The sequence below is a fragment of the Propithecus coquereli genome, unplaced genomic scaffold, assembly GCF_000956105.1.
Source record: "Propithecus coquereli isolate 6110/MARCELLA unplaced genomic scaffold, Pcoq_1.0 Scaffold775, whole genome shotgun sequence".
Classification (NCBI taxonomy): Eukaryota; Metazoa; Chordata; class Mammalia; order Primates; family Indriidae; genus Propithecus; species Propithecus coquereli.
In genome coordinates, this window is record NW_012153896.1 from 221,758 (window position 1) to 248,800 (window position 27,043).

Sequence of the window (27,043 nt, forward strand, 5' to 3'; positions counted from 1 at the left end):
CAATCTGACCACTCTTCATCCTCTCCTCCGTCACCACCTGGTCCCAGCAACCACCGACTGCTGTCTGGACTATTACAAGAGTCTCCTAACTGACCTCACTGCTTCCACCCTCAGTCTCCTGCAGCCTTTCCAGAGAAACAAAATGATCTTTTAAAATACAAGTTTAATCATGTTCAAACCCTTGCTCAAGCCTTCCAGAGAAAATGGAAAGAAAAAAAAAAAAACCAAAACAAAACCCTTCAGAGATTTGCATCACCCTCATAAAAAACCCCAAGTCCTTAAACGGCCTACCAAGCTCTGCCTCTTCTGGTCCCTTGCTGCCTCTTGGGCTCATCTCCCACCACCCCACCAGCTCACTCCTGCCAGACACCACGCCTGCCCATTCTCATTTTCGACCTCTCACCCTGGCACCTGTCCTCCCCAGACACAGGCATGGCTCCTCCCTCCCTTCCTTTAGAACCTGCCCAAATGCCACCGTATCTGCAAGACCCTCCTGACCATCTGATAACAGCTAACCCCCACTTCCCATGTTCACCCGGGTGCTCCTCCAGTCCCAGGCCTCTCTTATTCCCTACCATTCCACATACTATATACTTTCTTTGCGCGTAAGTTCCAAAAGGGCAGCTCTTTGTTCATTTTGTTTACTACTACATCCAAACACTAAAACAGTGCCTGGCGTACAGCAAGTGTTCAGCTGATATTTTCTGAATGAACAAATGACTTAGAAATGCTCAATTTAAAATATCTGCCAGTCATGGTGGCTCACATCTAGAATCCCAGCATCTTGGGAGGCCGAGGTGAGAGGATTGCTTGGGGCCAAGAATACGAGACCAGCCTGGGCAACATAGTAAGACCCTGTTTCTACAAAAAAAATCAAAAAAAATTTAGCCAGGTGTGGTGGTACATGCCTGTAGTCCCAGTTACTGCAGAGGCTGAGGTGGGAGGATCACTTAAGCCCAAGAATTCAAGGTTACAGTGAGCTCTAATCCTGCCACTGTACTCCAGGCCTGGGCAACAGAGTGAGACCCTGTCTTTAAGGGGAAGAAAAAAAAAAAATACATATGCACACACACACAAACACACATTTAAGTAATGTTTCTTTACTCTCAGTCTTCTTAGCACCTTTAATATGCTACGATGCACTGTGACACCCCAAGAGAGGGATCCAAGATAGTGCATTTTTCAAATTTATTTGACCATGAAACTTATTTTAAAAATTTTTAATCAAAACATCAAGTTGTACATCTTAAATATACACAATTTTTGCCAATTATACTTAAATAAAGCTGGTGAAAAAAATTTTAGCAAGGAAGGAGGCAGAGTCATGGCAGAAGAGAAGTGGAATGCTTCAAAGGACTGGGATGTCTTCAGGACATTCTGTCCATACAGATAACATATTCTTTTGTTTGTTTGTTTGTTTGTTTGTTTGGAGATAGGATCTCACTCTGTTGCCCAGGCTAGAGTGCAATAGCATCATCATAGCTCATTGCAACCTCCTCCTGGGCTCAAGGGATTCTCCTGCCTCAGACTCTGGAATGGCTGGGACTACAGGCGCAGGGACCAACACCTGGCTAATTTTTCTATTTTTTGTAGAGACAGGGTCTCACTCGGGCTGGTCTTGATGTCCTGACCTCAAGTGATCCTCCTGCCTTGGCCTCCTGAGTGCTAGGATTACAGGAGTGAGCCACCGTGTGCAGCCTAACATATTCTTGGGACACAGAACACCCTGCACTCTCTGCCTCCTTCGATTCCTGCAGCACCCAGGATTTGATACATATGGGGTTCACATAACCCAGTCGATTGCCTGGTCCAACCGCAGCTCCCCACATTCCCAGCTTAGCGCTCTATCCTCCATACCCACTACTTTGTCATCCTTAAAAGCTCACACACACAGCCCCAGAAAACTTAAGGGAAGTATGTTCTGTAGACAACAATGTACAACAGCTGGTGTGCAACCTAAAGCAGGGTACCAAGTGGTACGGGCCTCACCGTGCTATTGATGCTGGCTAGCAGCTTCCCATTAAATTCCACCATGGAGTACACAGCCCCTTTCACTTCCTTTTCAGCCACAGTCTGTAGTTTTCCTGGGGGAAAAAAAGATTAATTCTTGAATCTCTTTTAAAGAGCCCACACTTTACCTAGTCAAAAGAATCCTGTGGTTGCCCCTCTGGCCCTTATTTCCTGCCTCCAAAAACCACTCATCTGAAAAGCAACACAGAGTCGGTATATATGCTGGGGTTAACTACCATCTAAAGTATGAGCCCCAAGGGCATGTGTACTGATTCCAGATGGTATCCAAGATCTACGTCCCACCCTGGAACTCCAGATCTGTCTCTCAGGATAGAGACCAAATTCCATCTTGGCTGATCTGAGATTTCCGGGCTGATAGTCAGTCTTTAGAACCATCTTGGGTAGGAGTAATGAGAAATGATATAAAGAAATAAACACAGTGCTGAAGCTGGAAAGAGCACCTAAATGCCTGAGCAACCAAGTGGAAAACAAATCTAGGATTCTCAGCTCTGATTCTGGCCACTAGATTCTCTTACCCATTGTTCACTGCCCCCTGCTTTTTTTTTTTTTTTTTTTGCCTTTCAAAGAGTAGAAAAGGAAGAAACACAAGCTAAATTTTACTTGGGCCCTGCTCATCTGCTCCAAAACTCAATCAATTAATGGCTTGAGAGGAAGGAATAGAATGGCTCTTCATGGCAATGAACCCAAGTTTCTTCCACTGCTTGACTGAGGCTCTGAAATCTCAAATGGTCTGCTTGGTTTCCTAGCATTTCACATCCCTCAGCAGCTGGAGACTGAGCCCACTTACCATCTGAATACTGAAAGACAACAATGCGACCCTGCTTGGGCTCTGCCTCTTCAGGATATACCATGGCTGTGCCCACGATGAAGTACGTGTTAGGGTCTTTGCCCAGCTTGCAAGAGACCAGGCTGAGGGCATACTCGTTCTGCAGAAACTGGTGGGCATGAAGCACTAGATGGAGAACACAGAGATGACTGGTTGATGACACCTCGCTCACACCCCCTTGCACATGTAACCCTATGCTTCTGTAAGGCCTGCAGCTTAGGCAGTGACAAAGCATGTGCTGCTTACTGTCCTTGTCTCCTCACATTGTCCGACTCCCACCAGCCTGTGCCAAAGAGGATGCCCAACCCTCCAGCCTCACTGCCAACTCAGAGCTCCCAGTCCTCCTTTCCGCTCTGCCAAACTGTCTGTCCAAAAGAGCCCAGAAGCCCAGTTTAGGAAGGACGTAGGTAAAGATTATAGAAAGACCCAACTGCACCTTCAAAGGTATGCTGGTCGATGATAAGGAGGTTGTGCACCTCCACCTCTTCTCCAAAGGAGGTCTCGTGAGGAGCTGTGCTGCTGGAGAACAGCTTGCTGGAGCTGACACTGCTGGACAGGGCCTAAGAAAGAGACAATCCCCATCATCCTGCTCAAAAGCAGAACAGGTGCTCAGAACAGCAGTGTGAGGGGATCCATCGGAGCAGGGACAGAGGCTGAGGAGAACTCTGAAGGCTGGCAGCTCAGTGGAAACTGCCATAGGAGCCAGTTTACATATGTAATTAACACATGTGTCCCCAACACCACAGGAACCTCATGGTCATTAAAGACAACAAAAACAGTGATGTGCGAGTCAATCTAGCAAAGCTAAAGAGGAACCCTGGGGCCTAATAAAGTGACAGGCTCCACCTCTCAATGGGAGGAGCAGGGGAGCACGCCAAATAAAAGGAAAAACATAAAGAATCTGGACTAAGGGAGGAGGTCCCACGACAAGTGTCTGGCAGCAACAAAGGCCGAGAATACACAGAAGAAAACGACCAGCTGCTATCTCCATTGAGCCCGTTATATGCAGCTCTAGACCATCCTGTGATCATCCTCATTTTACAAATGAGAAAACTGAAGTCTAGACTTTCCCGAGGTCACACAGCTGGCAGTAAACCTTGAAGCTAGTTCTGTCAGACGCCACATCCCAAGCTCCTACCTACTCTATTACTCTGCCCCCAATTACACATACCCTACAAAATATCCAAACTGATGACACAAGAGGAATTATTCATGCTGCAAGGCCACCAAGCAGCAACCATTTTTTATAAATAAAGTTTTACTGGACCCCAGCTATGCCCACCTGTTGTCTATGGCTGCTTTCGGGCTATAATGGCAAAGTTGATGAGTTAGTTGTAACTCAGACCACACGCCTGCAAACCAAAAATCTTTACTATCTTGCCCTTTACAGAAAGCCTGCCAGCCCCTGCACTAATGCCATCTTTCTTTGTCCACTGCCCTCACCTGGGTGCTGGCACTGGGCCTTAGAGCAGTTGTGCCCCCACTTGTGTCTTGGACTTCAATGCGGCTGGAGAGGACCCCGAAACACTGGGACACTTCCTGATAGCATATCTTCCTGCAGAACAAGTACGAACAACAGTGCCACTCAGAAAAAGCCAGGAGCACCCTATACCAACTCCCAGACCGCCACCCTCTGCAGCTCTTTTACCCTGGGCCTCACCTGGGAGACTCGTAGAGGGGAACTGTGCGAATGTGCAGCTTCTGGATCTCGTCGATGGTGCCAATGGTGAGGGTGCTGTTGTTGGCCAGTGCCAGGCTAGAAAGAAGGGTCTAGGTTTAGATTGAGCAGACCCAAGGAAGGAAAGGATTCTACGAGGCAACTCCATAAGGGGAAGAAAAATAAAAAAGAATTACACCAGCTCATTCCAGGGCAATGGCTCTCAACTTTGACTCTATGCTAAACACCACAGGAGAAAAAAAACAATGAAGAAGCATCACCACCACAACAAGGTTTTTTTTTTTTTAAGAGACAAGGTCTTGCTCTGTCACCTAGGCTGGCGTGCAGTGGCAGGATCAAAGCTCACTGCGTCCTTGAACTCCTGGGCTCAAGTGATCCTCCTGCTCCTGCCCCCTGGGTAGCTGGGACTACAAGTGCTTGCCACCACACCTGGCTAATTTTTTGACTTTTTATAGAGACAGGGTTATGTAACCCAGGCTGGTCTTGAGATCCTGGCCTCAAGCAATCTTGGTGCCGCCCACGAACCTGGCCAAGATATTCTTTTTTAATTGGCCTGGGTGGGCCTAGGCTGAAATTTTTAACAGATTTCCATTGATTGCTAACGTGCAGCCAAGGTTCAGTATCAAAATATCACTGTTCTAGGACAGTGACTCTCAAACTATTGTGTGCATAAATCAATCAGCTGGAGGGCTTGTTAAAGCAGACTGCTGGGCCCCACCCCCAGAGTTCCTGATTCAGTGAGCCGGGCAGGGCTCAATAACCCAATAATCTGCATTTCTAACCACTTCCAGGTAGTGCTGTTGCTGCTGGCTGGGACCACCTTTTGAGAACCCCTGCTCCAGGAAAACATGTAATGATCTCTTAATCAGGTGTTATGAAACTTGATTAATCATCTGAATCACCTGAGAAGTTTTCTGAAACTACAGCTTCTACAGCCCAACCTCAGACCTACTGAATCAGAATCTGAGGATTCAAAAAAATCTGTTTTTTTTTTAAAGCTTCCCAGGTGTTTCTAATGGGTGGCCAGATTTGAGAACCCCTGCTCTACACTTCCCATCTCAGCCATTTACTGACTCTGACATTAGGAAAAACCTTGAGGGAAAGGATTCAAAGAAAACATCATGATGCCCTCAATCAATGACTTTTGCTGAAGAACGAAAAAGAGACTCACCTGTCAGGATAGCCATCTGAGTTGAGGGGACACATGTAGTTCACTTCCTTGAGGTTGACATTGGAGAAGACCAATTTGTGGTTGCTGCTGTAGATGACAGTGGGGCGGTCAGAGCAAGCAAAGACGTTGGTGGTAGAAAGAGAACGGAAAGTCCTCAATACTGTGGGCTGGGTGCCCAAAGTCACCTTCTTACGGTCGCTCAACAGGCCTACAGAGGGAACGGCATCAGGAGAAAGAAGGAAGGAAAGGAAACAGGACAAACAGCTGGATTGTGAAGGTTCAAAAGCAGTACCCTGAGGCTAAGAACTCTGTGCAACTCTAATAACTCTCCATTTTTGAAAGAGCCCCTCACTCCAAGTGCTGTTCTCACCTGTCTCAATGTTGAGCCCAAAGTAGAAAAGTGCCCCATCTCCCAAGGCACAAAGGAGGTAGTGGCTACTCTCAAAGGTGGTCATCAGAATGGACCGAGGAATGATCTCTGTGGAAAAAGGGTACATTAAGTTATTCCACATGATGACTCTGATCCCAACCTGGGTCCCTAAATGACTCATACCTCCACCCAGCATCTCCTTATGCAGTAGTTCAAAAGAGGGCAGCTTCAAGATACGAGCTGAGATGTCTGTCCAGAGGCCAATGGCACAAAGAGGGGACAGCCCATTGCTGTCCCCTAACGGTGTGATGTCCAAGCATGCCACTTCATGTTCCATCTCTGTGTGGCTGAACAAAGAGGAATATGGCAGAGGAAGGAATCCAAGGATCAAAGAAGTCCCAGAGAACAGGGGAGGAAAACAAGCAGATAGGAACAAACAAACGAACACACATACACACACACACACCTGATCTGTCGGAGCTCCTGAGGATGGATCTGCAGGTAGTAGAGGGCCCTGCCCACAGCTACCACTACCTGGCTGCTGTTGCAGGAGGCCACACTAATGTTCTTGCCCTGAGGCTCCTTCCATTCACTGACCAGAGCTTTGGGTTCTTGAGAGACCAACCTCACCGATGCTGATGTGATCTAGAGAAAGAAGAGCAGACAAGCAGATGTCTCCAAGCACCTGCAGGGATCTACACAGGAGTGGAAGGGTGATAAATGCAGCCCTAGTAGAGCCCTAGCAATAAGCTACATGAGGCCTCTTCTGCTACATATATGTATTTTTCCAAAGTCCTGCTATGAATAATTATAACAGATGTCATTTTTGGATGAAGCCCTGAAGGAGACTGGCTTACAGAAGCTTACAGCTTATAAACCTCCAGCGAGGGGGAAAAAGGCCTATTTCATTCCGGCTGAGGCTTGCTTGGGTAACACAAACTGCATCCTGTGGTAAGGTATTAATAGAGTAAGACCATGTGACCACCAGTCTAGCAGTTTTTTCAACCCCCAAATCAGACCTCTAAAACATCCAAGTTCTTTACTGTACGTGAGCCATTAAAATTATTTAAAGCTCCTTAGTAAAAGTTACAAAATTATGTGGAAAAATGTTTTATAAATTCATTTTATCACTGAAATAAAACAAAGAGTAGGTTGATGACACTGTTATCTATGGATTCATCTTACCTAGCATGATTGAGTTTATATTTAAGGATGAAAGCTCTTTAATAATAGATAGGTGAGCTGGTGCCAGTCTTCAGGCCAATAGTTAGATAACACTGACAAAGCAATGACTCAGTATCTGGGCACGTCCCACACTTGGTCCGCAAACCGAAAGAACTTTCCCTCCGGTTTTTACCAATCTACCACTGCCAGGTGGCTAAAAGGAAGACCAGGTGGATAAAAAGATGGAGACAATTCATTAATTCTCAGGCACCCCAGTGCCCTACCCACCACTGGCAAGACACGGACTCTGGCCACAGAGCTGACAGCTCAGAAGGCAAGGAGGGCATGCAAAAAACTGACGGGCATTCTGGCGTGGGCACTGCAAAACTTCAAAAGATTGCTGTGGGTGGGAGGGTGCTCAGAAATTGGGCTCTCATGAATAACAAATGCCAAAAGGCTGTCCCCATACTACAGATAAATTGAAAATAAGGATCGGAATAGAGTAAGAGCTCTGGTTATCATTAATGTGTGGAAAGGGCTGCCAACAGTCATATGTGGATGGTAGCATTATGACTAAGTATTTTTCCTTCTTTGTGCTTTTCGGTGTTTTCCAAATTTTTACAAATAAGCATGTATCACTATTACAATGAGGGGAAGAAATTTGAGTGTCTCAGAAGACATGATATAATTAGTGCTAAAACAGGACTCCAAACAATATATATTATGATCCCAGTCTATAAAAAAAAATGTAAAAAATATACATACATTTGCAGAGGAAAAATAAAGCTAAGAGGAGCAACTCCAAAGTTGAGTTGTGATCTGAGTAATTCATTATCAGGTAATTTTATTTTTTCCCTAACATTTCTACATTATTTGTAGAGCCATACAAATTGATTGGTTTAGAATCCAGCAGTGCTCTGTGCCACACCCTAGATCGGATTCCAGCATGCAGTCACATCTGCCCGTTCTCAGCTGTTACCTGGATAAGCTGCTGATGAGCCACGTTGCCACAGAAGAAAGTCTGCTGATCGTCCACGAAACCCATCAGTTCGGTTTCTTCCACCTCCTCTCCGTTTAACATGAGAACTCTGCAGCAGAACGGAAGGCCTGGGTCAGCCTGGGACCAGCTTCCCCACCTCAAAACCTTCACACCAGCACCTACAGCTGGCACCAGGCCCATCCTTACCTCGTCTGGCCCACAAAAGAGAGCACCAAAGTGTCATCAGTCTCACGGTTAGGTTCGGACCGCAGTGGCCATAAGCCTGGAACAAGGACCAAGGATTCAGATGCATAGCACACACCAACACTCAGCGTGCACATCTAAGAGCAGGGCAGCCTGACACCACAGAAAGGGTAGGAGCTTCAGAGTCAGAATCCTGAGCTCAAACTTCCCCTCTATTCCTTCCTGGCTTTAAGACTCTGAAGGAGTTAAATATTTTTTTTTTTTTTAGGCTGGTCAAGTGGAGCAGTGGGAGTGGAGAAGGAACAAAGGAATCTGTAACTGGTTGTGATCAATTAGTCGTAAACACCACTGCACTCGGACCAACCAAAATATTTTAAAATTGGATAATACATTTCCATGACTCAAAGTCAAAATTTATTTTGAAAAAGTATACAGAGAAGTCTTGCTCCCATACCTCCCCCCTCCAACTCATTCCCCGAACAAGTAATCAATAATAGCTTCTCGTTTAACTTTCTAATTTTTTGAAGAGATGGGGTCTCACTATGTTGCCCAGGCTGGCATCTAATTCCTGGGCTCAAGTAATCCTCCAGTCTCAGCCTCCCAAGTAGCAGAGACTCCCAAGTAGGCCAATGACACTACACCCAGCTTACTTTTTTTTTTTAATTTAATAAAATAGGCTAAGCCTTACTACAAGCAAATATAAATATGAAATAACCTATAATACACTATTCTACACCTTGCTTTTTCACTTAACAATATATGCTGGAGCCCTTATCACAACACAGTGTTTCCTCATTTTCTATACCTGCATAGTATTTAATTGTGTGGATGTACTAGTTTATTAACAAGTCCCCACTAATGGACACATTTTTAGTATTTTGCTATTACATACAATGAAAAAGCCTGTATTGATGTCATCTTATACACAAGAAGGTCTGTGGGGTAGAGACTCATGGGATTGCTGGATAAATCACTAAATGCAGTTTTTGATATTGCCAACTTCCCTTCTACACAGGGTGCATGAGCATGTTTATTTTCTCACAGCCTCACCAACCTAAGGTATTGTCAAACTTTTGGATTTTGGTAAACTGGTAAGGAATGATACTGCCGTTTAGTGTTGATGTGCATTTCTCTTATTACAAGTGAGGCCTGTAACCTGTCCATTCACGTCCTTCACCAAACTGGGGACAGAGAATTTGGTAATCTTCTTTCTAGAAATTTTTTATAAATTAGGGAGATTGAGGCTTTGCCTGTAAGATGAACTAGAAGTATTTTTATCCAGTTTGTCATTTCTTTTGACTTAGTTTACAATGTTTTGTTTTTGCTATACAGAAATGTTTTATTTTATGTAGTTGAATTTATCAATCTTTCTTTCTGGCTTCTGTATTTTTGATCATAATCTAAAAGACGTTCCCCATTCCAAAAATATAAATAAAAGAATTTACCAACCTTTTCTTTTAGTTTTTGTATGGCTTCATTTTTTTTACAGTAAATGTTTGATCCATTTAGATTCTAGCAAAGCATATGTTTGCCAGTGTGGATACAAACTTATCTTTTCCCAAATGACAGCTAGTTATCAAAACGATCTATTAAAAAGTCGCAAGTTTATTTCACTGAATGGAGGTGCCACCATGATCATACACTAAATTTCCACACGTAAATGTGTCTATTTCTGGACGTCTGAATCTGCCCATTAGACTCTGCCTTTCATCGCCAGTACTACGATTTTAATTACCAAGGCTTAATAGTAAGTTTTAATATCTGGTAGGGCTAGTCCCATCCCACTGCTTCTACGTTTTCCTGGCCTTTCTTGCTTTTTCCATTTGGACTTGTCTAGGTCAAAGAAAAAACACAGATGAGAGAACACTTTTATTTATGATGCTGATTTGTAAACCTTGGTATGTCTTTTTCACTTGATCACTCTATTCTTCTCATCCTTCAGGAGTATTTTAAAGTTTTCCTTGCATAGGTTTTGCACATTTCTTGTTAAATGTATTCATTGGTATTTTATTTTTTTATTGTTATTTTAAATTGCTTCTTTTCCTCTATTATACCTTCTAATTGTCTGTGTTTACATGAAAGCTACTGAATTCAGTACATTAATTTTACAACCTGCTACCTTAATGAATTCTTATAGTCTATAGTAGTTTTTCAGTTGATTCTTTTGGGTTTTATAGTTATGATCTCTCCTTTCTAATTTCATATTCCTCTATGTCCTTCATCTTTTCTCATCCCTTTTTATCTGAATATTCTGAATTGCTCTTTTAAAGATATGCCTCCTATTTACAACTTTGAAGTGGTTTTGTGATTCAGTCGAATTATCTTTGCCTCATAGCAGGTGAGTTCAGTCCATTTACATTGACTGCTGTGACACCCAAGTTTGTCGTCAGTTCTGTCATATTGTTTTAGATTATGTTTACTGTTAACACCTTGTAAAAGTCTTTCATTATGCAGCCTTCCTCTGATCTTTTTTAATTGTAATTCTCTGGAATTTAGGAAGATTTACGTTTCTGTTCTAGAAGTTACTTTTATACTTTGTATGATATCCTCATCCTTTCTTTCTCCATGGATTCTATCACTCCCTTATATAAACATTAACTTATAATCTTTCCACCTCCACTCCTCTATTCTACACCCAATTTTGATCAACAGTAGTCTTTTTCAAAGTTTCCTTTATATTTTTAAATACGTCACTGCCTCACTTGACTAGCCTAAAAAAATTTTTTTTAAATAAATGTTTAAGCTTTTACCACTTGATCTGTCATTATGACTTTTTTCACTCTTCATTCGATCTGCTTTCCCCTAGCTCCCACCAAATGCCTTCACAACATGTAATGAGGCCAAAGGCCACAGTCACTCAAATAAGATCTGCACCCTGTGTCCACCAAAAGGCTACCTTTGATGCCGGGTAAGTCAATGCTGGCATGCTCGTGGATTCCAATTCCATTCCGGATGATCCGCAAGGAACCTTCCTTGAAAGCCCCAGAGCAAGTAACCAGCTGCAAATAGAGAAAAGGCTTCTAAATAACCCTCTCAAGAGACTGCAGGAATCATAACGAGGCCCAGAAAGCAAACGTGCTACACCTAAATTCAAGAACCCTTACTGTGGAACTAGGTTTGAGGGTGCAGACTTGGCAGAGGTTGATCTCCGAAGTCTCTCAAATTCACAGAGAGGAAAAGGTGTCCTAGTCCAAGAAGCAAAAAGCTCCCCTACCACTGTTCCTAGCAAGCTTGCTTAGATCCTTAGAACCTAGTGTACTAGAACAAGCACAGGATCTGGAGTCAGACACACCTGCCATTTATTAGTTGGATGACCTTGGGAAGTTACTTAATCTTTCTCAGCCCTAAGTTTCCTCACTTTGTAGATGGCCAAGAATCCCTATCTAATAGGGGGCTCATGTGATTAGAGATAATGTATACAAAGTGCCTGGCAGACTAAGATAAGCACTCAATAAACAGCAATTACCTTTGTATCATTGAGATTTCATTGAGTGAGGCTCTTAAAAGTATCTTCAGTGCACACTCCTCATTCTAGATAAGCAAAACTAGGAGGACACAGTTTGAGTGGGCATACCAACTATCCATTTCCAGGATGCGCCCCTTACCTGCCCCTGGCCCTGCCTTTCCAGGTCCACCACGCACATGTCCACAATGGGTCCTAAATTGGTAAAAGTTTCCATGGCCACTACATAGGAACCTTGTTCATTACTGTCAACGTTGAGCTAAGAAGAAAGAAGAATGTTAGTCCTGGAATGCCCCTAATAGACTCACCCACCCTACACAGATGGTTATTGTCCAAAAGAAACTCTCAATCCTGCTAGATCTGCCCTTCTTGGGCTCTGATGAATGCTATCCTAGAGGTGACCCACTAACCAGCCAGAATTTTGCTCTGTCACCTACGCTGGAGTGCAGCAGTGCCATCATAGCTCACTGCAACCTCAAACTCCTGGACTCAAGTGATCCTCCCACCTTAGCCTTCCAAGTAGCTGGGACTACAGGCATGTGCCACCACACACGGCTAATTTTTTTAAAATTTTTTTGGAGGCAGGCTCTCACTATGCTGTCCAAGCTGGTCTCGAACTCCTCCAGCCAGGGATTTTTAACCTAGACTCCCAGCCCCACTGATGGATCTCAGAGAAACAGTGAATTTTTGCATACATTTTTCTATAAGGAAGGTCCAAAGTTTTGTATTCTAGAGATCCATTACGTTAGACTATGTCCTATTTGAAGGCAAGAGCTGGGTCTTGTTCATCACTGTAACCACAGCACCTAGCTCCATGCCTGGCACATTTGCTGAATGAACCATTAGGACGAAGGGCTGGATGTGGGTAGGATGTTAAATTACAGGTAGAAAGCTGGATGGCAGGGGTGTGGATAAGCTGGAAAAATTCTGAGAGGCACCAAACATAGGAGAAATTTGATGCAGTAACAAGGAAGACAGCAAAAAACAAACCAGAAAGAAGAAAATGTCTTCTTACCTTCACAAGCTGGGAGTCGCCCAGGCGAGACCCAACAAACACAACACCATTATCCAGGTATGTCAAGCACTCAGCAATAGAGGTCTGGAAGAAAGTCAGCGGCACGAAAGAAATCAGAAGGGACTCCACGTGGGATCCAGACACTGTCCTACCCATCTCTCAGACATCTGCTGAAAAAACTCCCAACTGCAGCCCTAACTTAGGAAATAGTTCTCTGTTTCAAATCCCCAGGTCACACTAAGCAAACGTTTCTAAATCTCTGAAGTTTGTGATTCTTCTTCTATTACATCCCTACACTCGGAAAAATCTATAGTTTATCTTGCAGGTACCTGCTCCAAATGGTAATTTTAATCCCAACAGTTCCAGTCCACACAAATAATTAGAAATCTCTAAAATTCTGTGTGTAAGTATTAAACTTTTGGGGAACCTCTGCCCAGAATTGAAATCAGCACTGATCTTTAATTCTAGATTATATCCTTTTTGTTTCCCTTTGTTTTCTTGTTCTCACAGGCTGCTAGGCAATCCCCAGCAACCTATGAGATTCTCCAACATCTAACTCAATCAAAAATCAACCTCCACAGCAGGACAGTTTATTGCTAGGTATTAAGTAACATAATTCCCAGAGTTAAGATGTGGGACCACCCATGTGGGGTCCTTAGGAACCTAGGAGAATGTGGCAGAGAAGCAGGAACAAGCCCCACCTCCCCAAGGAGTTCCACTCGGAGATCCTTGAGGGTGACAGTGCCATCCATCTGTTCCTCCTTCTCCAGAAGCAGCATGAAAAGCCGTCCTTCCATGTCTCCCAGCAGATATCTTGAACCATTAGGGTCCACTCGATTGTGGCACACAATTGTGCTTTGCTGCCAACAGGGAAGCAACAGGCATTAGAGACTCAGCCTCTTCTACTCCAGAAAGCAAACCCTAGCAGACCACTCCCTTTACCAAACCCAGCCATTTTTACCAGCAAGGAATCTACTCAGTGAACGTATGTATAATAGAAGATAGGAAGCTTCTTTATTTTGAAGACAATTTTTGGAGGAGCTCAATCAATATACTATAAATGTTTACTCACATACTATTTTACTGGAAAATAGAAAGATATAGAATAGGAAGGTTCTGCAAATATTCACTAGACTATAAATGCTACCACATATTTTATTTATCCTCACTACCACTAATTACCCCCTATCACTAATGCTACCAAAGATCTTGTTCTTTATTCTCAAAAAGAAAGTAAAATAAAGCTTTTAAGATTTAATTCTTATGACTTGAAATTTTTATGACTAATTTTCTAAAGTCTATACATTTATCACTGTATTACTTTACATGACTTAAGCCCTGAAAATATTACATTCAATAGAATTTGCCAAGGGAACACTTATTCTACTTTATGGAATAAAGTGTGACCCATAAAAACAAAACAAAAATAAAAAAAAAAGAATTTGCTAAAATTTTCCCTTCTTAAAGTGCCCCAATCGATGGAAAGGGCAAGCCTATTTTGATTATTATTTCTCTTAGTTAGCAAGCAAGTTCTTCGCGAGCAAAACCAGGCCAACCTCTCTCTGTATTCCCGATGACTAACACAACATCTCATATACACAGTGACAGGCATCTGTGAATCTCCTTTCGACAAATGGGAAGAAAGGGAAGAGTAGGATGAGGGCAAAGGAAGAAAAAGGTAAAAGAATGTTGCTCACCTTGATGATAGGAGGGGCAATCGCCAGGTATTTGTCACCATTGTGATAGGTGATTGATTCCTGTCCAATGATGATGGCCCCCCCAAAGGGCTCTGGGACTACACGGGAAAGACAGCAGTATTAGAATGCTCAGCACTTCGGACCTGCCAAACCAGGGGAGGAAGGGCACGGGTCCAGTTAGCCCTGAGGCATATTTTAAGATAATCGTTATTTTTAAAAGGACGTGAAAGCCCAGGAAACATGATAACTTTTTTGAGATTCCTGTCTTGGAAATTTTAGACTGTCCATTATCTGATCCTGGCAACGTTTTTATTGCCCTTCTTTTGGTGTTTGGCATTCCTATGGGTAGGGAGTCTTCCCAGTGGGCTTCCATGGACATCCTCCCATTTCCCTCCTAAACTTCTGATCCTTTCCAACTAAAGGCTTTTACTTTTTTCCCCTCATCTCTTCTCTTAGCTTAATTTCTCCCCATTATCAGGGCCATCACTTAGAAGATTTTCTCTTAAGAGTTTTAGAACTTCTCTACTGGGTGAGACAGACAACATAATGTGGGGGACAGGGTACAGGATACAGAGTGAAGAGGCCTTCAGCCCAGGCTTTGTCAATCTCGTACAGGCATGGGCAAGTCCCTCTGGCCCCATTTCCCCATCTATGAAATAAAAAAGTCAGATAAGTTCTATCAGTCCCTTTCAGCTTTTTTTTTTCTTTTTTTTTTTTAAGACAGGGTCTTGCTATGCTGCCCAGGCTGGACTCAAACTCCTGGGCTCAAGTGATCCTCCCAACTCAACCTCATGCACCACCGGACCAGACTTCCTTTCAGTTTTTAAATGATATGCCTGGCAATAAAATAATGACTCATTTCTGTGTGCCACTGAGCACATCAATCTCAATTGTTTATAATCAATCCCTCCACGCCAAATAAAAGGAAAGTCATACTTTTGGAGAGAGGAGTAAAAATCAGAAAATCCCAAAGACGGAAAAAACAAAAGAAAGCACATTTTAGAGAGAGAAGACAGAGGGAGTTGTAAACAATGCACCTGCTCCACGATACTATCACTGAAACAAAGGGTAGGGAAGGTGACGAAGGGAACAAGAAAACAGAAATGGCCCAGAACTGGGGTGAAGGCAAATTTCCTAAAACCCCCAACTAACCTGCAATCACCATGGAAGCTTCAGCTTCTACATTTTCCTGTTTCCAAGGGCCCTTATTGAACTCCTTCTCTCGGAGAGACACCTCATAGGTTTTTACGTGCCGCCCCTGAGGGTCCTGGGGGGGGAAGGTGGAATGGTTAGCCCTTAGGAAAGATGAACCTTGGGCTGGAGAGGGGTCCTAAAAGGGACAAGCTGCCACCACCACTCAGCATCAGACAATCCTGTCATGTCACCCTTCCCATCCTTATCCATCAGTATACTGACAGTCACCAGCTGAGTCTGAGAGTAATTTCTAGGTGGACTGGGGTATTTGAGATCTACTATTTCTAACCATTCAACCAACCGAGAAAGGTTTAAAGCATTAGAAAAATGAATTTGTCATGCTGCACTAAGCACTATAAGAGATACCGTGTGTGTGTGTGTGTGTGTGTGTGTGTGTGTGTGTGTGTGTGTGTGAGAGAGACAGAGAGAGAGAGAGAGAGAGAGAGAGAACGAGAGAGAGTGTGAGTGTGTGTGTTTGTATGTGTGTGTGATTCCTGGCCTCGAGGATGTTACAAAATGGCTAAAAAGAAAAAACACACTGAGAAGCTAAATTTAAGAGATTAAAAAAAATTGATACAATTCTTAAAAACATTCTGACAGGGTGATGATATGGAGAATAGAACTTATTGCTCCTCCAAAGTGAGTCAAAACCGTCAGTCCTGCCATTGTCAACACCATCTTCCCCTCCTTTTTCTAAATTATTACTGATGTCAGTCCTGGGGCTGCTAAAGTTACCCTTAAGAGGCTAAAGACTAGGGCTGGGGAGAATGGAGCCCCAGTGGAAGACGGCTTCAACGAAGGTGAGACCAGAGTCTAAGAAGTTATGAAAGTTATGAAAGGAATTCAGCAACATGTTTCAGGACAGGGATCACATCTCCTGAAGCATGAAATTGAATCTTTGGCATAATATAAGAAACAGTAATTTTCAGTTGATGAAAAGAATTTCCCATCAATCTATCAACGAGTAGGGATAAGACCCAACTTCACAAAAAGTTCAAGCAAGGGTATGGACTTGGGCCTCTAAGACACACAGGCAGAAATGAAGATCTGATCGAAACTGGTTCCCTGGGGGTGGGAACAGTCAGCCAGTCTTGAATAATCAATAACATCAAAGTTTTAATGACCTGACATTTACAAAACTAAAGAAGGGAGAAAAATTCTCAGTTTTTATTTTAGCAAAGAAAATCTCCTAAACTAAGTTTCAATCTTATTCAATTGAACCTTATTCCAGTCAACCTCGGAACTACAGCACTTATGGTAACACTAAAAATACATCAGTATTTCCAATACTTAACACGGCTAGCAAAGTGTTCATTCACATGCACCCACACTCTCCATGGAACTGGACTATCATTTCTTTCTGTCATTTACTCAACTACATGCAAGTGAAATGATCTCATATTAGTCTGGTGCTCTGCCACCCCACCCCTGCTTAACAGATCTGGACCAGAGAACAGCTGCCCAGGATCAGCCCTGCTAAAGTTTTAGGCACAGACTAAAATAGAAGTCAAGAGCCAGAAAGTCACCACAAAGTAAGGGGTAGACAAAATACAAACCTCTTCTTAGAAGACACAAATAAAAGACATCTTCTCTTTGCTTGTAAAGGCAAGTTCTAGATCACTTCTCTACAGCTAAATGTTAATAATCCCCTAGCATGCCAGTAAAAGACTCAAAGTATAAACTGGGTCACCCTATAAAATCTCCAAGGCCCATAACCAGAGTGTAATCTCCGGATTAAAACCTGCTACAAGCCCCAGAGAGCTTGCTGCCCCCACAATAAGTACTACTGCACTCAAGAAGCAACCAAAATCTGATTGATATTAATTGCATTGGTCAAAATATTTATTTCAGGACAAATACATTAAACACTTTTCCCTATCCTACTATCAAATCCACACATTCCAATTAACAAAAACCAACTCCCACCAAGCAAACCACAGTTTCTCCCTCTCTCCTCCCAATCTAGTACCTGGTAGACAAAGCAAATGGTAGGTGCTTGGCAACCATATAGGAATTTGACGTCGATGACATGCAACTCCTCCAGGCGGATATTAAAGGCCTTGAGCTCTTTATTGTCCCGATCTAGTGGAATAACCTTGAAAAGGCCATCGTACAGTCGCAGGCCGATCATCCGGCACTCGGGGTCAATGATGCCAATGATGCCAGTCTCTGAGGGGCGGCCGATACGGTCCTGAGGGAAAAAAACTGGAATTAGGGAAGAACCTCACCACTCACAGAGCAACAGAAGACACTGGACACCACTTTCTCAGGATGATTTTAGGAGAGGTAGTAAAACTAATGGATCTGCTTGACATGTCAGGGAGCCTGAATGTCAGTGCATACTTTTTGTGAAACACTGAATCTCAATGAATTATTACCCTGTCCAGTGAGTTACAGAAGTCCTTTCTCCATAAAGCTCAAACCCTAGTGTCTTCTCCGTTTCTCTGATCATACAGAAGGCTGCTCCCAGCATTTCAATTTTCATCAATGAATCATGACAGCCCTACCTGGAAAACTCTCATCGGCCTGAAGCAGCCACCTCACCTGGACATTGCCATGGGCTCGCGTAATGATATCAATGCTCTCGCCACTCTGCTTATACTCCAGGATGCAGGCATTGTATTTAGCTGTCAGGATAAACAGCAGGTCCTTGCTCTCCCCCTGGAAACCAACATTATGCCATCAAAATAGGTTCTTTTTAAAACAGGAACAACCTGTCCAGTCTTAAAGCATCATTCTTTACACATGCCAAATGCTTTAAGAACATTCCAAATTCTTGTTTCCCTGAAGATAAAATACATGGTGAGTATGTAATCCACACTAGGTACACACACCCCCCAAGGGTATGTACAAAAAGCCAGAACTGGAGCTGGTAAACAACCAGTCCCCACTTTCATGATCTCTATCTCTCTGTTCCATTAATATATACAATGTCTCCATCTATTTCAATCTCAACCTAATCTCAGTCATTCTGAAAGATGAAAGTAATGCCTTCTCTACTCCTCTCCAAGTAGTTGGAGAAAAAGAAGAAAAATGTAGGAGTAACAATGGAAGCTAAAATGGATCTACAAAGTCTTACTTATTTAACAGACCACCAAAAAAATGACTGTTTTGTTCAAAGGGTTATAATTAAAACTCTGAACCTGCTGCTTTCTTGCCAGATTCAGTTAAGACATAATGAAGCAATACGGTGGCAGTTATTTCGATGAAAACATTGGGATTAAAATAATGACAATACTAATGATGATGATAACTGTTAATAACAACACTAAATGTTTGCTATGGACCAGGCTCTGTATTACTTAATCATTTAATCTTAACCCCAGGGACTGGATACTATTATCCCCACTTTGTAGATGGGGAAATCGAGACTCTGAAAGGTGTCTTAAATGCTTAAATGACAACTAAAGTGACACCCAAAGTCAGAATTAATAAGGAATGAAGCCAGGACTGCCCAACACTGTAGCCTATCTTCTGAATCACCAAACAATATGGTGACCCACATTTCTAACTGTTTTAATTTCCCCTTTCTAAAGAAGTCAACTTCATAAATGTTTCCCTAATGAATCTTTCCTATTTCTAGGAAGCTTGGTCAAGAATTGAATACACTGAAATCTGCCATTCAAGGAGAGCAGAGAGTTTCTCTCCTAAATCATATTCCATCCACCCCAGCAATCATAAAACAACCTACAACCAACAGTTCTCCATTGCTTGTCCCAACTCAGAACACTTACCTTGGGCCTGAAAAGCTCCATGACGGCAATCTTCCCATACATGCCCACCTCTTTGACCGGCCGAAGCCCCTCAGCGGTGACCACATAGATCTCTAATCTCGTGTTTTTGGCAATCAACAGGTTCAAATCTTCAGCCGAAGTAAAATGTCCTGAAAGAACAGATGCTCTAACTTTTGAAGCCAGAGGAAGGGCCTCCCAAAGCCCTTCTAAATAATCCTATCACTTATACTTAAACACTTCCAGAATTCTCATTTACTTCCTGTTTCTCCAACTCCCTCCATTCACTCCCCTTCTTGCCAAAGCCTGAACCTCAAAGAGTCTCACTTTATGCATTCAGCAAAGCTGCTTCCTTAATTAGACTAAGAAAACTGGACTGGACCTAAGAGCTGCATGTCCTTCAACCGACAATGACTGTGTAAAACCTTCACATGGCTCTGACCCCTCGAATTTTACTTTTCCTATTACAGTGGCAGACTCTAATTGAAAATGCTGGAGAAAGTGTTTATCTCTTCCAGTCTTCATCTAAAGGCTCACAAAACTTTTATCAAAGAGACCAGGTCAAATGAAGAACACTTCCAGAGCTTTATGTTAAAACATTGTTTTGTCCACATCTCTTGTCCTCCCAGCAGTCTACCAATACCCTCATCCGCATTCTTAGCCGCCTCCAACTCTGAACAACAGAGTTTTGTTTTGGAATCATGACAAAGATTTACATAAACATACAAGTTTGAGGTTTGCAACTGGACGTTGGTGTCCTTAATAACCCTTGCACATAGGCAACATGACAAATCCAGCCCAGGGCCAGGCAAACCAAACCCTATTTTCCAGCAGCGCCCTCATGTAAACAACAGCCCCAAGCAAAGGAGAGAGCCCGGAGAAAGCTCCTCTCCCTCTCAGGGTGAGTGCGGACATTCCTCACAACCCTGGGTACCCACCTCCCCACTCCCACATATGAAAACTCTGACCCAAAAGTCGCCATCACCACCACCCCTTCCCTCGGCCACAAGAGGCCAATCTCTGCGCCCAAGCAACACTGCAAAATCATCTCACTCCGTTCGCTGTCCCGCTGGACCCAGCCCTGCCCTCGAGGCCAAGTGACCTCCCAGGACGAAAGGGGCCCCTCAAGAGCAGCTTCTAATCCCCAAAAGGAGCGTGCTGAGACAGCTCCTTTGAGGTGGTGGAGCTGGGGGAAGTTCCTCGGCCGCCAGCGCCTTCCATTCCCCGGTTCTACCCGGCCGCCCATGGGGCGCCGGACCTCCCGAGGCCTCGGTTCCCCCCAGCTGCCTCCCTCGCCGGGGTCTTCTGCCCCAGCAGACTCACCGGTCACGCAGCCGTTCACAGCGGTGGGCTTCTGTGCCGTTACCACGTAGTTGTACGACATGTCGAGGGCTGGGGTGGCCCGTCGGGATTCGAGGGCGACGAAAGAGAGACGGACACCAGCGAAGAGACAGGTAGCCCCCACCCGCGCGCAGCGAACTCCACTGCCGCTGTCTCCGCCCCGGAGACACGTTGCAGGCCAGAGCGACCGGGGCGCGGAGCATCACGGGATGGCCTCACCTGGCCTCTTGGAGGACTCTCGGAGCTTGAGGCAGCCAACCACAGGAGGCCCCGCCCCCTCTCTTACCGCCAGAGCCCAGAGGACCCGGATGAGGGTGCGCCGTTTAGGGTCCTTGTGGAGCGGCGACGGCAGGCGAGGTGGCTGATGCGGGCGTGAGCCGTTAGGGGAGGTGCGCCAAGGCCTTCCCAACCCCGCTCCGCGCCCCTCGCCCTTCCCCAGACCCCGTCCTCTCCCACTTCCATTGCACCAACAGCTCTCAGGCTGTTACCCTTTTGGAACGGGAAGGATTGCAGAGTCCTAGAAACGGGAGAGAGATGACGATTTTTGCATATCCCAGACTAGAACCGAGCCCCCTTCCGCTTCACTCTCCCAGTTCCTCCAAAGCCGCTGCCCCCACCTGACCTTAGAACGACCACGCACGTCACCTGGGGGGCACCAGGATACTCACCTCCCCCCTTTAAACTGTTTGATTTTTCAGACTTTGAAGAACCCACTAGTCCACGTGCCCAACAATAGTAGTGCCCCCGTTGCTGTACAGATTCTGTCCTGCAACATGAAACCAGAATTTTGCCTGTGAGAGTCTTAATAACCCAGGAGGGCAGTCAGCCCTGCAACCTCGAGGCCACCCCACATATCAAACAGGCTCTCCAAGGAGCAGGAGGAGAAACACGTGGTTTGGTGCACCTGTAGAATGCCAGAGAGGAACTAACCCTCATTTTACAGATGAGGAAGCTGAGGCTCAGAGGGGAGTTGGTTTACCTAAGCTCCCCCCAGTAAGTTGAGGCAGAGCTAGGTGCAGAACCATGTCTGGGCTGTTCCCATCATGCACTCGCCTGTGCTTGTCCAAAGTCCAAGACTCTCAACCAGGCTGAACTTAGGGAAACCAGGTGTCATTGTGGTTTACATATTGGGTTTTCCACAGCAGGGGCTCTGCCTGCTTTTGGAGGCACTGAATTATCAGTAGAAAGAACACAAGCTTTGTAGAAAGACTAGACATGAGTTTGAGTCCTGGCTTTTACCTGTATGACCTTGGACGAGTCACTAGAGCTCTCTGAGTCCCAGAAGTAAAATGGGATCACAAACTCAGCTGGCTCCCTCCTAGTGTGGTGTCAAGGCCAATGAGAGCAAATGTATGAAGAACTTTGTAAATTTTTTCACCACATGTGATGCCTGTGTAAAAGATGAAGTTATTTTGTGGGTTACTTTGCTCCTTGGTGATGAGGTGGGCGCTGCTCCTGGGTATAAAGGTGGCCCCCTGCCCAACAGGGATTGATCTGTCTCCTGGCAGCCAAGTGCAGGTGTGAACCTTGGTCCACCCCATGCTCTTCTCCATTCCTAGCTCACGTACTAGAGTTTGGACTTGGACCAAAGTCTGGGCAGCTCCCTAATCACTAGGGCACTGGAAGCGTGACCGTGCCAGTCGGCTGCAAGTGCCTTCAGCAGCTTGTATTGTTACCCATTCCTGCAGGTGCTGCTGCCGCCTCCACTGTGCTCAGATCCAGGTAGCACCCACAGGATCGTCCGTCCTCCAGCAGCTCTGCAAAGGTGTGAACTCAGTTTGCTTCAGAGCCTCCCCACCATGGTGAGTCTTGTGGGTCCTGGGCATGGGGAGGACACCGTGGTCTCAAAGCAGGATCCCAGCCCTGGGCATGCTAGAGCTCCTTACCCCCTGACCAAAAGATGCTGCTGCCTCCTGAGGATCAGAGGTTGAGAGATAGGGCCATCGTCTCTCTCAGGACCTGATCCCTGCTTCTCTCCATTTCCTGGAGGCCAGTGGTCCCAGCCAGGCCTGGGGCTGCAGCCTCTGAGTCTCTCTGGAACCCCTCAGCCCCCAGTCCAGGTCACGCATTTAGATTAGAACATTGACAGATACCTGCTTTGTGATAGACCTTGAACCAGTCACAGAAGGAACTGTGAAGATCAGCCTTGTCACTGTTCCTGAGCCTGGGGCATGTGACGGCTGGTCCCAGAGCTGGGTTCTGCAGTGTGGGAGGCTGCCATGCCCTTGGGCTTTGCTCCAGGCCGACTCTAAAAAAAAAAACGATCTGAACCAAAAGAAGCCTTGAGCAGATGTGGGTTCAAATCTGAGCGTACCACCAACCAGCTCTGTGATATTTTGCAGAAGACTTGATCTCTCGGAGCCTCCTTTTCTTCATCTGCAATATCAGGTGGATTAGGCCTACACCAAGTGGCGGCGAGGTGTGGATCAGAGCAGAGTCCTAGAGGCCTTGCCTGACTTCCTTTCCTTTTCCATTTCCTCAGGCCACTGGGAACCTGGTGTGGCTCTGGTGCAGGGACGGTTGAGAATCCCAGGCAGGACAGATTATCAGGATGGAGAGCAGGGCACATTCTTGGAGGGAGGTAGTACTGGAGGCTGGGCTTGGAGGTGAGACTAATTCACAACCTCATTGTGTGTCCTAGTCCCTGGGGGGCTCTGAGAGCCACCAGCCCATGCCTTTCCTCGGACAAAACCTCTGCCACCCTCCACCTCCCTTCCAGCCTCTCAGGAAAGCAGCGTGATGTGGCCAACATGGAACCAGCTTTGGAGACAGGCAGACCTGGCCACTTGCTGTGTGACCTTTGGCAAAGTCATTTAACTGTGCTTCAGTTTCCTCACTGAGCCAATCTTTCCTCTATAGGGCTGTTGGGAAGATGAAATGAGGCATGTTCAAAAACACTTAGATCCAGGCTTGCCTCTTAGTCACTGCTGGGCAAATGGAGCCAATCTTATTATTCTGCTTGCTCCCCCCTGACACGGGCTACTCGCCTCATCCTGAAGCAGGTGGCTTGACCCTGGCCCTGGCCAGACCCAGGAAAGGTTGACAGGGAGACAATCAGGGCCAAATTTTGCACAAAGGAACCGGTGCTGGCATGCTCAGGAAGGAACTGCAGCCGGAAGTACACCTTGCCAGGACCTGGCTCAGCTTCAGGCTCCCACCGGGCCACCAGGTGGCGCTGGCAGCCCGGGCTTCCGGGTCCCCTATCACTCTCCAGGACAAAGGCCGGGGCTGCATCCAGCCTGTGACCCCGGTACAGCTGGCTCCAGCTTTTCACAGCCTGTTTGAAAAGGGAATAGCTCTTTTTGAGTGTTGACTATATTGCAGGTGTATACTCTGTTCTAGTAAACCCCAGAGGCGGAATGGCAGCTCACAATGATGTGTCTTCACTGAGTTCTCGCTGCTAATGAGAGACAGAAGTGGGATTTGAACCCGAGTCCCTGTGACTGCAGAGCCCAAGTCCTCCTGTGCTCTAACCCCCACACTGCTTCCTTCTGCCTGCATCCCGCGTCTGCTCAGCGGAGCCCTGCAGCATGAGTTCTGACCAGCGTGCCCACACCCCCATCCTGAGGCTGCTCAGAGCCAGCTTCCTCCTACATAGGGCTGTGAGGCCCCTGCTCACCTCCCCCTGTAGGCCACACTGGCTTCCTGGTGCCACCATACTAGTCACACCTGCAGGCTTTGCAGTGTGCTGCCCCTCTGGCTGAAATAGCTTCCCTTTTCCCTCCCCCCACTCTCCCTGCCCCCTTTGGCCCACCCAACTCCTACGTATTCTTCACAAAGACCTCCAGGCCCCACCCTGTGCTGCCAAGGTGTACACAGGCCCCTCTGGGAGAGCACTGCCCCGTAGCACATGGACATGATCTCTTTGTGTCTCCATCGAGGGCAGGGACAGTGCTCTTTTTTATCTCCTGACCCAAAGTGTCTAGCACTGGGCCTGGCCCTGTGTCAGAGACCCAGGGGAACAGCAGTGGCTTGGACCTGCTCAGCTCCTTTCCCCGGCACAGGAGCCTCAGTCTGCGGCTTCTCTTCCTTTGACAGAAGACGTCATGCCCCGATTTTATTAAAATGTTTTATACTGAGGGTTCCAACTCCCCTATTTTTTTTGTATTTTTCATTTTTCAGGATAAATTGAAGCCACGGTGCAAAAGGCTTTGTAAATTAGGCACTGAGTAAAAAATCACAAAACGAGAACTCACAAAGACATCTACCTGATAAAATGTCACCTAACTCAAGGGAGTGCGGTGTCCCTGGAGTTCCCAGGTGGATGTGGAGAGGGGTCTTCACCACAGCACTGTGGCTGGGCAGGATGGGGGTGTCCCTGCTGACCATACTCTGAAACTCCCCCTCATTCCTCTCCTGTAGACCTCCAAGAAGCTGGTGAACTCAGTGGCAGGCTGTGCTGATGATGCCCTTGCTGGCCTGGTGGCCTGTGACCCCAACCTTCAGCTCTTGCAGGGCCACCGCGTGGCCCTCCGTTCTGACTTAGACAGCCTCAAGGGCCGGGTGGCACTGCTGTCTGGTGGGGGCTCCGGCCATGAGCCTGCCCATGCTGGTGAGCGCCCTGGGGTGGGGGTGGGGGTGCTGGGTGGAGTGGGCAGGGGCTTCCGGAATCAGGTGCAGGACAGAGCCCAGCCCAGAGTCCGCAACCAGGACCTGGTCCCCCCCACCCAGGCCGTGCCCTGCCACAGCCACAGCGTGGCTGGATCTCACCTATAAAAGTACATTTCTGTATCTTTAAAAGTGGGAGGTTGGGCCAGATGATCTCTAGGCCTTTTCAGCTCTGAGAGTTGGTGGTTCCATGAATCCTGGCCTTCCAGGCCCAGCAGATGCACCCCCTCCGTGAAGGCTTCCTGACTTTTCCAGCCCAGAGCAATATCCCTCTTCTGAATCCCCACCCTGCCATTTCCACGGTGGATAGTCCTGGGTTGCGTCCTGTTTGGAGCCAGGGATGGAGATGAACGCTCCTGGAGAGCTCCTGGAGGGCAGTGACCAGGCGTGGTATCATTCGTCCCTTTCCTGTCTCCCTTCAGCAAACCCATTCATTCATTCAGCAAATGTTACTGAGTCCACTGTGTGCCTGGCACTGTACTGGGCTTTAGGAATACAAGAGTGAACAGACAGACAAGGTCCCTGCCCTCGGGGAGCTTGTGTTTGACTCTGGGGAGACAGATAATAGCCACGTAAACACATAAGCAAATAAGATCATTTCGGAGAGCACTAAGTGACATAGTGAAGACAGTAAAAAGGGTAAAGGAACAGTGAGTCCCTGGGGATGGAGTGGGTGACTGCTTCAGGCTGGGAGGTCAGGGAGGGCCTCTCTACGGAGACTCCTGAGAAGGCATCAGTGATGTGAAGACCTGGGGGGATCTTGTAGCACCACGCACACAGTAGGGCTCACCAAACCATGACCCCAGGAGTGTGGGAAGCCCCCCTGACTGCAGGCACGGTTCCCTCCCGCCTCCAGGTTTCATAGGGAAGGGGATGCTGACCGGGGTCATCGCGGGAGCCGTGTTCACCTCCCCGGCAGTGGGCAGCATCCTAGCAGCCATCAGGGCCGTGGCCCAGGCGGGCACAGGTAAGCCTGGCGTGCAGGGGAGGGACACTGCGGGGTAGGGCGAGGGCAGGCACTGACCAGGCCCGCTGCTCTGGCAGTGGGGACCCTTCTCATCGTGAAGAACTACACTGGGGATCGGCTGAACTTTGGCCTGGCGCGGGAGCAGGCCCAGGCTGAGGGCATCCCTGTGGAGATGGTGGTCATTGGGGATGACAGCGCCTTCACCGTGCTGAAGAAGGCGGGCCGGCGGGGGCTCTGCGGCACGGTGCTGATCCACAAGGTGAGCTCCCTCCCAGCCTGCTCTTTCCGGGCAGCACCTGGCCTAATAGCTTCTCATTGTGTTTCCAGATTTGTTTCTTTGCAGCAAAAGCCCAGTTGAACCAATTACTGCTTTTGTTTCTCTTCGTATACACTGAAATATACTTATAAAAATGTTAGGCCGGCAAAACTCTGAGTACCAAGTGTTAGTTATGAAGGAAGAAAAAAAACTCAATTAGTAAAGCATTCTTCTACTCTCTGGTCTCCTACACTTTCCTTCTGGGATGCGAAAAGGAGGGTAAAACCATATTTTGCTATTTTGATTTAGTTAAAAACATAAGCCAAGGCCGGGCGCGGTGGCTCACGC

The 27,043-nt window shown here is 46.3% G+C and overlaps 2 protein-coding genes across 3 annotated transcripts in view; one reads left to right on the forward strand and one right to left on the reverse strand.

The window, feature by feature from the left end:
- Positions 1 to 21,142, reverse strand: part of DDB1 (damage-specific DNA binding protein 1, 127kDa) — a 28,503-nt gene extending 7,361 nt beyond the window's left edge. Inside the window, exons 1-21 of the mRNA XM_012662709.1 lie at positions 20,847 to 21,142; positions 19,527 to 19,675; positions 18,337 to 18,453; positions 17,762 to 17,983; positions 15,751 to 15,865; positions 14,599 to 14,696; positions 13,603 to 13,761; positions 12,902 to 12,985; positions 12,029 to 12,145; positions 11,320 to 11,422; positions 8,427 to 8,502; positions 8,220 to 8,328; positions 6,543 to 6,721; positions 6,260 to 6,423; positions 6,077 to 6,184; positions 5,707 to 5,914; positions 4,518 to 4,613; positions 4,301 to 4,412; positions 3,294 to 3,417; positions 2,819 to 2,983; positions 1,990 to 2,084 (exon numbers count right to left, since the gene is read on the reverse strand). Coding sequence (XP_012518163.1) covers positions 1,990 to 2,084; positions 2,819 to 2,983; positions 3,294 to 3,417; positions 4,301 to 4,412; positions 4,518 to 4,613; positions 5,707 to 5,914; positions 6,077 to 6,184; positions 6,260 to 6,423; positions 6,543 to 6,721; positions 8,220 to 8,328; positions 8,427 to 8,502; positions 11,320 to 11,422; positions 12,029 to 12,145; positions 12,902 to 12,985; positions 13,603 to 13,761; positions 14,599 to 14,696; positions 15,751 to 15,865; positions 17,762 to 17,983; positions 18,337 to 18,453; positions 19,527 to 19,675; positions 20,847 to 20,907 — 2,661 coding nt within the window. The 5' untranslated portion in view covers positions 20,908 to 21,142. The remainder of the gene's footprint in view (positions 1 to 1,989; positions 2,085 to 2,818; positions 2,984 to 3,293; positions 3,418 to 4,300; positions 4,413 to 4,517; positions 4,614 to 5,706; positions 5,915 to 6,076; positions 6,185 to 6,259; positions 6,424 to 6,542; positions 6,722 to 8,219; positions 8,329 to 8,426; positions 8,503 to 11,319; positions 11,423 to 12,028; positions 12,146 to 12,901; positions 12,986 to 13,602; positions 13,762 to 14,598; positions 14,697 to 15,750; positions 15,866 to 17,761; positions 17,984 to 18,336; positions 18,454 to 19,526; positions 19,676 to 20,846) is intronic.
- A 68-nt stretch (positions 21,143 to 21,210) lies between these two features.
- The window catches only part of TKFC (triokinase/FMN cyclase), a 13,398-nt gene continuing 7,565 nt past the window's right edge, over positions 21,211 to 27,043 (forward strand). Inside the window, exons 1-5 of one of the 2 annotated variants that reach the window (XM_012662710.1) lie at positions 21,211 to 21,253; positions 22,553 to 22,666; positions 25,227 to 25,416; positions 26,329 to 26,439; positions 26,517 to 26,698. In XM_012662710.1, the coding sequence (XP_012518164.1) occupies positions 22,664 to 22,666; positions 25,227 to 25,416; positions 26,329 to 26,439; positions 26,517 to 26,698 (486 nt within the window). In that variant the 5' untranslated portion in view covers positions 21,211 to 21,253; positions 22,553 to 22,663. The remainder of the gene's footprint in view (positions 21,254 to 22,552; positions 22,667 to 25,226; positions 25,417 to 26,328; positions 26,440 to 26,516; positions 26,699 to 27,043) is intronic. The other variant, XM_012662711.1, reaches the window with a different exon arrangement.